Source organism: Chelonoidis abingdonii, chromosome 2, assembly GCF_003597395.2.
Source record: "Chelonoidis abingdonii isolate Lonesome George chromosome 2, CheloAbing_2.0, whole genome shotgun sequence".
Lineage (NCBI taxonomy): Eukaryota > Metazoa > Chordata > Testudines > Testudinidae > Chelonoidis > Chelonoidis abingdonii.
The window spans coordinates 262,636,859-262,649,529 of record NC_133770.1 but is presented as its reverse complement, the minus strand read 5'-3'; the positions used below and the strand labels follow the sequence as shown (position 1 = coordinate 262,649,529).

Genomic DNA, 12,671 nt, shown 5'->3' with positions numbered 1-12,671 from the left:
CCACCTCCGGGACCTCCTCCACCTGAAGATTGATGCTCAACACAACACGGCGGAGAAGGTCCTGGTGGGTTCGTAGGTCAATGGGGGGCGGGCCTGAGGTTGATGTACCCGCTACTGCCTCATCCTGTGAGGAGGAGGACGAGAGACCCGGGACAAGCGGTTCGAGCTGTGAGTCCTGGTCCAGAGGAGGGTCGGTTTCTGCGGCAGCCTGAGGGTCCTGTGTCGCGGCTGAAGCGTCCGTATCAGCCAGAGGAGGACGACTAATGGTGGCCTCTGGTGCGCGACGGACTGATGCAGCGGACCGCGACGTCACTGTAGGATCGCCCCGGGCTCGGTGGTATGCCCAAGGCGTCCAGAAGGACCACTGTGGTGCTTGCTCCAAGCCCTGGGGCTCCGGGATGGCATGGGCCTGGGGGTCCACATCTCCATAGAGAGCACTATCTGCTCGTGACGAACCAGATGGGTGTCTCGATGGCCAGGGTAGAGCAGGTAGTCCGTGAGATGGGTACCGGACGTCATGCCCCGTCGGGGAGCGGTACCGGGAATCATACCGGTGCCGAGACGTGGACTGGGACCTGCGACCAGCATGGTGCCGGGAGGTCAACCAGGACTGAAAGGAGCAGCGGTGTGATCGACTCCGCCGGGAATGGTGCCGGGAGCTAGATCGTCATGCTGAATACCGGTCTGGAGAACGCGATCTGGACCGGTCCCGCGAGTACAACCGGTGCCGAGAGGGGGATCGGTACCTGGACTGCGAGCGGCGCCTGGATCTTGACCGGCGATAAGAGCGGGAGCGGTGCCGGGATCTTGATCGCGAGCGGTGCCTGCCTGGTGCCTCGATAGACGGTGGTCTGACCATGGCAGGCTTTCCCGCTGATGGGAGGACCCGCACCGGCGGTGCCGGGGGTTGAGGCAGGGTGGGCTCTGTAAGAGCAATCAGTTCCCTCACCGTTGCGAAGGTCTCCGGCGTGGTGGGAACGATGAGCTCAACCGAGGTGCGTGCGGGGAGCTGTCATGCTCCGGACTCGACGGCTCTTGTCTAGCCGGAATCGACGGTGCGGAGACTACCAGTGCCGCGGCAGTTGTTGGTGCCAGATGGCTCGGTTTGGCATGCTCAGACTGCGGTGCCAAGGTTGGAGCCGCAGGAGTCTTAGGCTTTTTGGCCCTCGGGGAGAGGGAGCGGTGCTGGGCCTGCTTCGGTGCCGGAGATGGCTGGTGCCGGGGTGTTCCGATGGTGCTGACGGCCTCCGGTGCCGATGAAGTACTTCTCCCCGGCGCGGACTGCGCGGCACTCGGTGCTGGAGCTGGAGGGGTGGGGGCCGCCTCCATCAGGAGCTGCTTCAAGTGAGAGTCCTGCTCCTTTTTAGTCCGCGGTTTGAAGGACTTACAGATACGGCACTTGTCCATTAGGTGGGATTCCCCCAGGCACTTCAGACAGCGATCATGGGGGTCTCCCGTTGGCATCGGCCGGCGACAGGCCGAGCACTGCTTGAAACCGGGTGAGCCAGGCATGAGCCCGGGCCCCGGGAGGGGTGAGGAGGGGTAAACCCCAGCCCTCTAACTATATACACTAACTATACTAACAACTATCACTATTTAATAACAACTATAACTCTAACTAGAACTATAAATACAAGACGTAGAAGAACGGGTGAAAAGCTAGGGAAGCGGAGATCAGCTAAGCCGCGCTCCACTGTTCCAACGACTGACACGGGCGGTAAGAAGGAACTGAGGAGTGGACGGGTCGGCAGGGGTATATATCCGGTGCCGTAGCGGCGACACGCCAGGTGGCGCCAGCTGACCCGCCGGGTGTTGCTAGGGGAAAATTCTTCTGACGAACGCGCACGCGGCACGCGCACACCTACTTGGAATGGATATGAGCAAGCACTCGAAGAAGAACGTGCAGTTGCCAAAACTTGCAGCTGGTGTCCAGTGTGGACAGAGGCTAAAAGGGCCAGCTCCTTCTATAGATAAATGAGACCTAGGATTTTAGCTGGTGGATGTTGTGCCTGTATGGGGGCCTGAACTCTTCAAATACCGAGGTTCCCTTTGGTCCTCTCAACTCCTCCCAGCAAGGGAAGGCTAAAGGATTCAGAAATGAGCTGTGTCCTAGGGAGTAAAGGTAATGAGGTCTACCCTTAGTTATTAGTTTTATGATGGCAGCCATGTAACCCTGCACCAGACCCAGTTAAACGCCTGGGTATGTGATGGGTGGAGGTGGTGTCAAGTCAATAAAGTTGCAGCTTGCCCCCTCAAAAACCATTTCAGTGTCTGCCTTTCATTCACTTAAGTGTCTTAAGCAGCAAAGAAGTGGTAAAAGCATCTCAGTATCTAAGGCAGGAATTGGCAACCTCTGGCACGTGGCTCGCCAGGGTAAGCACCCTGGCGGGCCAGGGCAGTTTGTTTACCTGCTGTGTCAGTAGGTATGGCCGACCGCGGCTCCCACTCGCTGCGGTTCACCGTCCCAGGCCAATGGGGGTGGTGGAAAGCCGCAGCCAGCACATCCCTCGCCGCTTTCCACCGCCTCCATTGGCCTGGGACAGCGAACCATGGCCAGTAGAAGCCACGGTCGGCTGAACCTGCCGATGCGGCAGGTAAACAAACTGGCCCGGCCTGCCAGGGTGCTTGCCCTGGCGAGCCGCATGCCAGAGGTTGCCCACCCCGATCTAAGGACAGCTACAAAAGTACGGAAGGCCTAACTAGTCAGTAGCCTGAGGATTTGATGGATTGTACTGCTGTGTTTTGCTTGCAGATTTGCAATGTGTGCTTGAGAAGTAAATGTGCTCATGAAGTGACTCATATATAGCATGTGTTTTGTTCTTAATTTCATGAAACCTTCACAGATTTTCATGTTGTTCCAGAAAAAAAGAGAGTATGTTTTTCATGTTAGGAAAAAGCACAACAAACTTGGTTAGGCCTGCAGAAGAGACAGCAAGCTGCATTCTATACTGTCTTGTACATCACCAACAGAATTGTTTACTAAATTTTAATCTCATGGCCTATCATTTACACCTGTTTCAAACTGAAAGCCCAATTTAAAGATAATGGCTACCCATTGAAAGACAATAAACATGGAATTCCACGATGCCATATTAAAAGAATTACGTCTAAGAGACAAAGGAAAAATCATGTTGGTAGCTTGAAACAAGAGAAGAATATAACACATGGAGAAACAAGCTTCCGGACTTGAGATCTGTAGGGTAAGCCAAATGCAGAAAGTTGCTCTGCATAAACAAGGACATTTAGTGATGGGAACACAGAAGAGATTCTTCTGTTCTTCAAAACTCTAGGTAAAGTACAAAGGAAAGAAATACAAATACAGAGAATTGGCTAGGCAAAACTAAGAAACAAACACAGAAAACTCAGTATCCAGTTCTGATGAAGAGATGACTTGATTGTTGACAAACCAACTGTGAGAACATTAAATAAAATCCAGTAGTTCATAAGGAATCCAATTTTATGTATGATTGTTGGATTCAAGATAAGAATGATAATAGTCTGATGTTATTATAGCTGTAATTTGTTTTATGTTTTCCACATTACAAGTACAAAATTTGTTTTTTATGGAACAAAAAATTGAACAATAGCAGAACTATAATGAATGGACATTATTTGCAGCCATACAGCCTCAGGCTGTGATCTCAACTCACCACATGAGCTATGGTCAGCTGTTGGATGAGAGAGTTCTAAAGTGAAACTAAGTGCTGAAGGGAGTAACGCTGTGTTGGTGATTCTATAGGTGGTGCTCTTCATTCTGAGCTCTGAACCAATGCCCAACCACTGTATCATGGTTCTTCTATCCAGTTATCTGAATGCAACACAGTGGTATCTGAACAGAGTATCTATGCTAGAGGTGGTGTTTTTTTTAAATGGGATGTAAAACTGATGTCTTTACCATTTATAGACATAAAATCCTATGGCACATTTTGCAAGAATAGGAGTGTTAGCCGTGTATCACAGTCTAATTTTAATTCAGGAATCACTGTACATTCTACTAACCTAAATTTCCCCATCCTTTCAGTTGGATACAGTATTCTTAGCCTCCTGTCCTAAACTCTTGTGTAGTGTTGTACACTTTTTTTTTTTGGCAACATTTCCGTTGCGATTGCATCTCTGTTTGAGTGAAATTATTCCCACATGTAAGGACAGATTCTGGCCATTCTTCATGGCTGTGAAAGAGTGCAGGAAGAGAATAATAAAGACTCTTTACCAGTCCCTTGTGCACAAGTCCATGATTCCCTACAACTTGAAAAGGGTGGTGCTCGCCTCGCCACACCAGCTGATGGACCTAAACTGGAGGGGGGGAGAAGGAGAAGACTGCATTTCCTTATAGAAGTGGCTTCTCCTCCTTTGCCCCTACTGACATTCTCTCTGCCCCTGTACTGCCTGTTAAGCACCTTTGGCTTTAAAGTCCACAATCTAGCCCATAGTTTGTAACATTTATAGAGCACTTCTGGATTCGCCTGGATGGAAGGTACTATGTATACATTTAAATCACTGTCATGGGAATTTCATCATTATTAGTTGCCCCTGGAGTAAGTTTAGGTCCCACAGTTACTGTAGTTATTTATACTGTAGTTATTGTGCCAAATCAGATCATACTGTTGGTCTATCTACTCCAGTATTGTGCCTCTAGCAGTAACCAATTCTTGTTATGTCTGAGGAAAGTGCATAATCCTAGAAAGTCCCTAGCTCACTGACGGTGAAGGATGGACTTCTTTTCAAGCCCCAGACATGATCAGTTTATGCCTGGAAGTATGAATATTAATTTCTTCTATCATTATCTTAGCTTACAAATGTTATTTATGATCATACAATTGTCAAATGCATTAAAATACCTTGCTAAATTATTTGTTTTAAAGATTTTCTGAGGCAATGAATTCACAGGTTTACTGTATACTACATAAAAAAGTATTGTCATTTAGCAGCTTTAAATGTACAGCCTTTCACGTTCAACCAAGGTCCTCTTATTCTTGCATTATGGAATAGAAGAAACAGATGTGTCTGGTGAGTTTTCACTATACTTTCAGTATTCTATACGTCTCAATCAAGCGTCATTTTAATTCCAATCTCAGCTGGCTCTGATAATGGATGCTAGATGTGACTAATTCTTTTAGTAAATTAGTAAAGCACTTTCTTTCTAGAGGAATAGACTGTGCCTGTTTGTACTTTGTATTTGATTGGCCATAAAGAAAGGAAATGATCTGTGACCCTGTAAATCTCAAGAAACTTCAGGGTCCAAACTTGGGTGGTACACAAAAGGAACGTGCCTGTTGAATAGCATACTCAGCACTCATTTCAGGTACTAGTATTTTTCTAGTAGCAAGCATTGTCTTTGAAGTGGACTGCAAGGCCTCTTGAAAGAAAAATCACTATTTGTACACCCTAGAATTTCAATATCTAGGCCACTGACACAATATGCAGATCACCTGCGAGTATACCTGCTTGATCCTATTTGTGAGACAGAGTTAAGTGATAATGGAAGGGTTCTAAGCATAGATAGTGGATGAGGTTTTCAGATTCCTTGCTGCTTTAAAATGAACCTTCCTAATGACACTGGAAGAGACAGACAAGAAGTCTTAATTAGAATGTTTTAAAAGTACCTGCCACTTAGAATTTCTGCATCTTTGCAGTGCAATAACTTTCCAGCTGGATTCAGGAAGTACCTACATGTCAAAAGTGGGACAAATGTTCTTCATATAACAGATTATTTGTGGGGACTGTAAATGAAACTGTTCAAGCTACTCTGCAGTTCACGTCCTTCAGATTAATAGCTGATGAAAAGATCCTCCAGTAAAAACTTACTTCCTCTCAGTCTCCCACGTAAATTGCTTCTTTTCATCAGAGAATGCAGACTCCTTTCCTGATAATTTATATAGCATATCACTGAGGTGTTATCTGTAAGAATTCTGAATGATTCGTTCTTTCAAAACAGGATGTAAAGCAGGACTTTTTTGGGCTCCAAACAGAGATAGCAAGGGAGTTTGAATAAGGTTCTCTCTCTCAGCTTTGGAGCATTCATATCTATAAAGGCTGTATGATGGAGGAAACAATCAATGTAACCCTCCAACTGGGACTTTGACACACTTTAAAAAAGTCTAAAACCTGATGCAACCAATCTTTTAAATGACTGTTGAAGGTCTAGCATGCTCTGGTAGGTCAAAGAAACAGTATTCCCAACCCAAAATGTTCAAAAATCTTGAGTCAGACCCACACAGAATAATGAAATGGGATTAAAAATCATGAGATTTTTAAAAAGCATCATATATTTTTGGCATGCATTTTGTTTGCTTTCTGGATTTTGAACCTTTAGGGTTTGCTCTGGTCATGTTTTCATGCTTTTCCCCATAACCATGAGGTCTAGAAATGTATTTTTTGTAATGAAATCTGTGATTTTCATATAATAACTTGACCCTTAATAAGAACACCAAATATCACAAGACTCATGATAAAACTGAGATTTATGGCTTTTCTACATGTCAATTTAGAGTGCAGAAAGCCTGCGTGTGAATCTACAGCTCTGTGGGCACTGCTCCAGTGCAGTGCAAGTTCAGAGTGCGGCTTGCCATTCTACACTTTCAAGTAGTACAAGGGTGGCCAACCTGAGTCTCAGAAGGAGCCAGAATTTACCAAAGTACATTGCCAAAGAGCCACAGTAATACGTCAGCAGGTCCCCATCAGCTCCCCCCAGCTCCCAGCGCCTCCTTCCCACCAGCAGCCCCACTGATCAGCGCCTCCACGTCCCTCCCTATCAGCTGTTTTGTGGTGTGCAGAAGGCTCGGAGGTGGAGGAGTGAGGGCACTGCAGGCTCAGGGGAGTGGGCAGGAAGGGGTGGAGTGGGGTCAGGGCCTGTGGCAGAGTCAGGGGTTGAGCAGCGAGCACCCCCTGGAACACTGGAAAGTTGGCATCTGTAGCTTCATCCCGGAGTCAGTGTCTATACAAGGAGCCACATATTAACTTCTGAAGAGCCGCATGTGGCTCCGGAGCCACAGGTTGGCCACCCCTGAAGTAGTAGTAATGCCAAATTGCACTCCAGGACTTTCAGTGAACTGTAACAGTGTGCACATGGGACATTTCTGCATGGCAAGATCTTGAGCTGTAGATTCACACCCTGACTTGTTGTGCAGTACCTTGCTGTTCAGATAAGCCCTTAGATATTCTGAAGGAAGCACTGTAGTCCACAGAGCTAGTTTAAAGATATTTTTTATCACACTAATGCAAGAAACCTACAGGCCTACACCTAATATATTTACCTTAAGTATTTAGCTTAAGGCTTTGAAGCCTATGAACCTCAGCATAAGTGAGTTACCCAAAAGTGACTCTGAGTTATTGGGGAACAGGGAATATCATGCTTAGGAGATTTTTTTGTACCAGGCAACCACAGGAATATGAACTAAGATCAGTTTTGGATATTTTAGGACAGGAACATCTGAAAAAAGTACAAACACAAACTTGCCTTCGCAATGAATTGATGTATATGCTAAGTGGAGATCATTAATATACTAACCTATAGGATAAGGACACCTCAACATTATTATGGTGAAGAAGTCAGTTATGGACAAAGAAAGCTGGGCATCTACATGAATATTCATAGCTGTCACCAGGACCTATAATAGGCCCAGTCACCACGTAGGCCTTGAGATTGTGACCACCAGACTTGTATGGCATGCCATGGATGACTGCCTGTCTCTTACCACCAAGTTTCCACAAGAAGGGGTAAGTATGTGTAAGGTATGGTGTGGGACAGCACCTTAATTTTATATTACAGCTGCATTCTCATTTGGTTTGGAACATTTGTGTTTTTATTAATTATATTAATACAAGTATTTAAAGCTTTTCCCTCAGCGTAAGTGTTGTCATTGTGTAAGTTTGGGGTTCCCAACCAGACACTAAACTTAATTCTGTTGTGCCTGATTCAGGTACTAGAACGTTTCAAATCTAGAGGTTCAATCATTGATTAAATGGAAGTCCTTAACAATCAATATAAGCAATAACCAATAATCAATAACCACTCAGTGAATTAGGCAACACCACCAAGGTACAAACTATCATTGGACCAAACAACCAACAAATATCTTTGCATATAACGTAAAGTATATGCAGACTTGTGCTAGTTGCTGTTATGCCTGAAACTTAAATTATCACATAATTTAAGAACACACCTGCAACAACATCTAGTATTTTCCTATAGAGAGACACAATTAAGATCGCTGCAGCCATCTCTTTCTTTTAAGGCAGATCTTTAAGGTGGAGTAGTAACAGTATGCACACAAAATACCGACATAGTACATAAACAATTGCAAAGTGTAGCCTTGCATTGATTTTTTTTTTTAATTCTGCTTACTCAAGTAACACTTCATCATTGAGCAAAGAAAGTTTTGTTATTAGCCTCAATGCCTTGGGTTCAGAAAGTCCAAGAAATTGAGATGTTTTGTACAAGTAAGTCAAAGGGACTTTTAAAGCTTGAGTTAAACAAGCTGAGGGTCTGAAGTATCAGAATTTTTAATTGGAGAGAATTCCTCCACTAGGATAAGATCCTCAAATGCTTTCAAAGCATCTAATTCCTTTTTTGATCCTGATTTCTATAAAGAACACTGGACTGGCATAATATCAATGACTAGAATTTGAAACCTTACATTGCCTGACTGGCTTGCTGAACTCAACTGAACTACTTCCTAATTAACATACTAGTTAATAATCAGGAACATTTTGTGAGTGGTCCCAAAAGAAAACATCTGAAATTACTATGTTTTTTTTAAGTGGCAAAGCTGTTTGTGCTGATTCCATGTATTCTAATTACTTTAAAGATGGACAAATTTCTGTTAAAAAACCAGCCAAACAAACAAACAAAAAACCCCCTCACTATCCCAGGCAAGGATGTTTTCATTTACCTCAAAACAGGAGAAAAACCAATTGAAGAATAAAATAACTCCCCTTTCATATAAACATAAACTTCATTCCCATGGAGAAGCAGAGGGAGAATGACAATGATGGGTCCTGTGGGATTTGGAGGGATAAGGAAGCTGGAATAGTGAAGTTACTAAATGAGAGAAATTTACTCTGTTGGATCTTGCATATATTTGCTTCAAGAGGCCAGAGTTCCTAAGACTGATGTGTCTAGACCAAGTAATTTTCACAACAAGGCATCTGAGAGTATGAAGAAGGAGCGACATAATTTAAAACTGGAAAATTTGTATTATTTGTCATAAAAATAGCCATGCATGAATAACAGAATCATAGAAATGTAGGGCTGGAATGTCCCTCAAGAGGTCATCTAATGAATTCATTCCCCCATGGTGACACAGGACCAAATAAACCTAGACCATCCCCGATAGGTATTCATTTAACATGTGTCATAAACAGATAGCTAAGGGTTAATGTTTCTTTTACCTGTAAAGGGTTAACAAAGGGAACCAAACACCTGAACAGAGGACTCAATCAATGGAAACCGGATTTTCAAAGGCTCAGGAGGGAAGTTTGGGTGTGTGCCTTTGCATGGGTCTTTTCTGTCTCTTGGCTAGGAGAGGGATCTTTCTATCTTCAAGCTCTAATCTTCTGTTCCCAGTTGTAAGTACAGGTATAAGACAATATAGGTTTATATTTGTTTTTATTTACATGTGTGTAGTTGTCGGAATGTTTAAATTGTATTCTTTTTTGGATAAGTGCTGTTTATTCATTTTTTCTTTTAAGCATTGACCCTGTATGTCAACCTGATACAGAGACTATGTTATGTGTTTTTCTTTCTTTTCTATAAAAGCTTTTTAAAACCTGTTTGATTTCTGTGGGTAGGCTAAGGAACGAAGGGAAGGGAAATTTTCTTTGTGTTAGATTTACGGAGGGTGAATCTGTGCAGCCTCAGGGGAAGAAGGGGGGCGGGGAAGGTGAATTGTCCTTTCTGTTTTGTTATTCAAGGAGTTTAAGTACAGTAATCTTCCAGGATAACCCACGGAGGGGAAGCCTGGGGAGGAAGTAAAGAGAAGACAAGGGGAGGGGGGTTATTTCCCTTTGTGGTAAGACTCAGGGCTTCTGAGTCTTGGGGTCCCCCAGAGAAGGTTTTGGGAGACCAGAGGGAGCCAAGCCTGGGAATCCTTGGCTGGTGGCAGCGATATCAGATCTAAGCTGGTAATTAAGCTTAGAGGGTCATGCTAGCTTCTCAGTTTATGACCGCTAAGGTTCAAATCTGAGTAGGAAGCTACGACAACGTATTCTTTAAAATTTCCAGTGACAGGGATTCCACAACCTTCTCTGATAACCTTTTCCAGTTCTTAAGTTAGAAAGCTTTCCCTAATATTTAACCTATATTTCCCTTGCTGCAGATAAAGCTCATTCTCTCATCCTACCTTATGTGGACCGGGAGAACAACTGATCATTATCCTCTTTATAACAGCCCTTAACATATTTGAAGACTTCCCATCTCAGTTTTCTCTTCTCTAGACTAAACATGCCCAGTTTTTAAACCGTTCCTCATAGGTCAGATTTTCTAAACCTTTTATTATTTTTGTTGCTCTCCTCAAGACTCTCTCCAGTTTGTCCAGATCTTTGTTAAAATCAGGCACTCAAACCCGGACACAGTACTCCAGCTGAGGCCCTGACAGTGCCAAGTGGACTAATCATATTCCTCATCTTACATACAGCACTTCTGTTAATACACCCCAGATGGATATTGGCTTTTTTCACAACTTCATCGTATTGTTGGTTCATGTTCAGTTTGTGATCCACTATAACCCCCAGATCCTCTCTGCAGTACTACTGCCTATCCAGTTACTCCCCATTTTGTATTTGTACATTTGATTTTTTCTTTCTAAACGCAGTAGTTTGCACTGGTCTTTATTGAATTTCATCTTGTTGACTTCAGACCAATTCTCCAATTTGTCAAGGTAATTCTTAATTCTAATACTATTTTTCAAAGTTCTTGCAAGCCCTCCCAGCTTGCTGTCATGCACAAATTTTATAAGCATAATCTCCACTCCATTATCAAAGTCACTAGTGAAAATGTTGAAAAGTACTAGACCCAGGACAGACCCCAACAGGATTCCACTAGATCCATCCTTCTAGTTTGACAGCAAACCAGTGATAAGTTCTCTCTGAGTGTGGTTATTCAACTGATGTACATCCACCTTTTACTAATTTCATATTGTCCATATTTCCTTAGTTTGCTTATGAGAAGGTAAACAATAATCAAAAAAGCATAGAAATGTAAGACTGGAAGGGCCCTTGATAGGCCATCTAATCCAGTCCCCTGAACTGAGGCAGGATCTAAAATGTCAACAAACACACGGTTGGAGGGAGCTCCTAGGACTTAAACAAAAACACAACTACCAGGGCCATGCATCAAAAAGGTAATTACATGTTTAGCATGTAGTTTGATTATGTGCAGATGCAGAATATAGTTCTACTATTGTAAATTTCAAAAGCAAAATGACTATACTCATCTGGGCAGTCTTCTGTGCAAAACTCCTAGAAATATTGATATTGGTCTGACATGATGGAAAAAAATACATTTCCCTGTGAATTTGCCTTTGCATATGGAGATGCCTACTTACTACTGTGCACCTAGTTTACGCCATTTATCACATATTTTAAAGACATTTACCCTCTAAGCTGAGAAATATTTTTTAATGATTTACCTGCGTTCCTTGATTATTAATGTCCACAAAATCACTCCATTCATTTGTTAGTTCATCTGTTGATATCACTTTCAGAAGAATGCTGGGCAGCAGGTCTTTGGTTTTGCAATCTGGGTAGCCGGAGACTTGATGATAAAGCTCATGATGAATAGAACATTCAGCTGGAATTTTCTTGCAATAAACTTCAAACTTTGGTGTGTCTGAAATTTTACAAAATGTTTAGATTAGGCTCTCCAACTGTTTGTTCTTACAGCAGAACCCAAACCCACATCTTTACACGTAAAAGAGATTTTTTTACTACAAAAAAAGCTCACCTTTGTCTTTTATGTTTGGTTTTTGTTTTTAAACATTTTTTCCCCAACAACTTCTGTTTTTCAGTACAGTAGTTTGTCATAGCTAGAGCTGACTGAAAATTATTCAACACATTTTTTTTTGTCAGAATTTGTCAATTAGTCAAAATCCAAATGTTCTGTGGAGATATGTTAATTTCAATAAATTCCATTGAAACCTGCCCAGTTTCCTGCCAGTCTACACACCCGGCTCATCAGATGGGCTACTGGGGAACCTGAGCTTCCATGCTCCTGGCTCCTCTGAAGCTGGAAGCCTTGGCTACCAGGCTTGCAGCTCCTTGGCAGCCCAGATGCCTGACTTCTTGACTGCTCAGGCTCCCAAGGCTTGTAGGCTCCCCTGCTGCTGGACAGCCTGCCAGGTGGACTGCCCCAAAGCTGAGACTCCCTGTAAACCAGGGCAGAGAATGGTAATTTCATTTTGTGGAGAATTTCAAATTTTAGGTTCTCATTCTGAATCGAAATGAACCAGTAGTTTGATATCACTAAGGTTCAAATTTTTAAAGGCATTTAGGTGTTGCAGTGCACAGCATTGCAATGCCTATCCAATTTAGAAGCCTATGTCTCATTCCAATGGGAATTAGACTCCCAAGCACCTGATTCAGTTTTGAAAATGAGGTGGAAGCTCCTAAATCAGTTAGGCATTGCAATGCTGAGTACCACAATGCTTAAATAGCTTTAAAAATCTGGGAATCAA

At 43.4% G+C, this 12,671-nt stretch overlaps 1 protein-coding gene across 4 annotated transcripts in view; it reads right to left on the bottom strand.

Moving 5' to 3' along the window:
• The window catches only part of VPS13B (vacuolar protein sorting 13 homolog B), a 996,761-nt gene that overhangs the window by 33,080 nt on the left and 951,010 nt on the right, over positions 1-12,671 (bottom strand). For all 4 annotated transcript variants that reach the window (XM_075063129.1, XM_075063127.1, XM_075063130.1 and 1 more), the window contains exon 54: positions 11,628-11,827. In XM_075063129.1, coding sequence (XP_074919230.1) covers positions 11,628-11,827 — 200 coding nt within the window. The remainder of the gene's footprint in view (positions 1-11,627; positions 11,828-12,671) is intronic.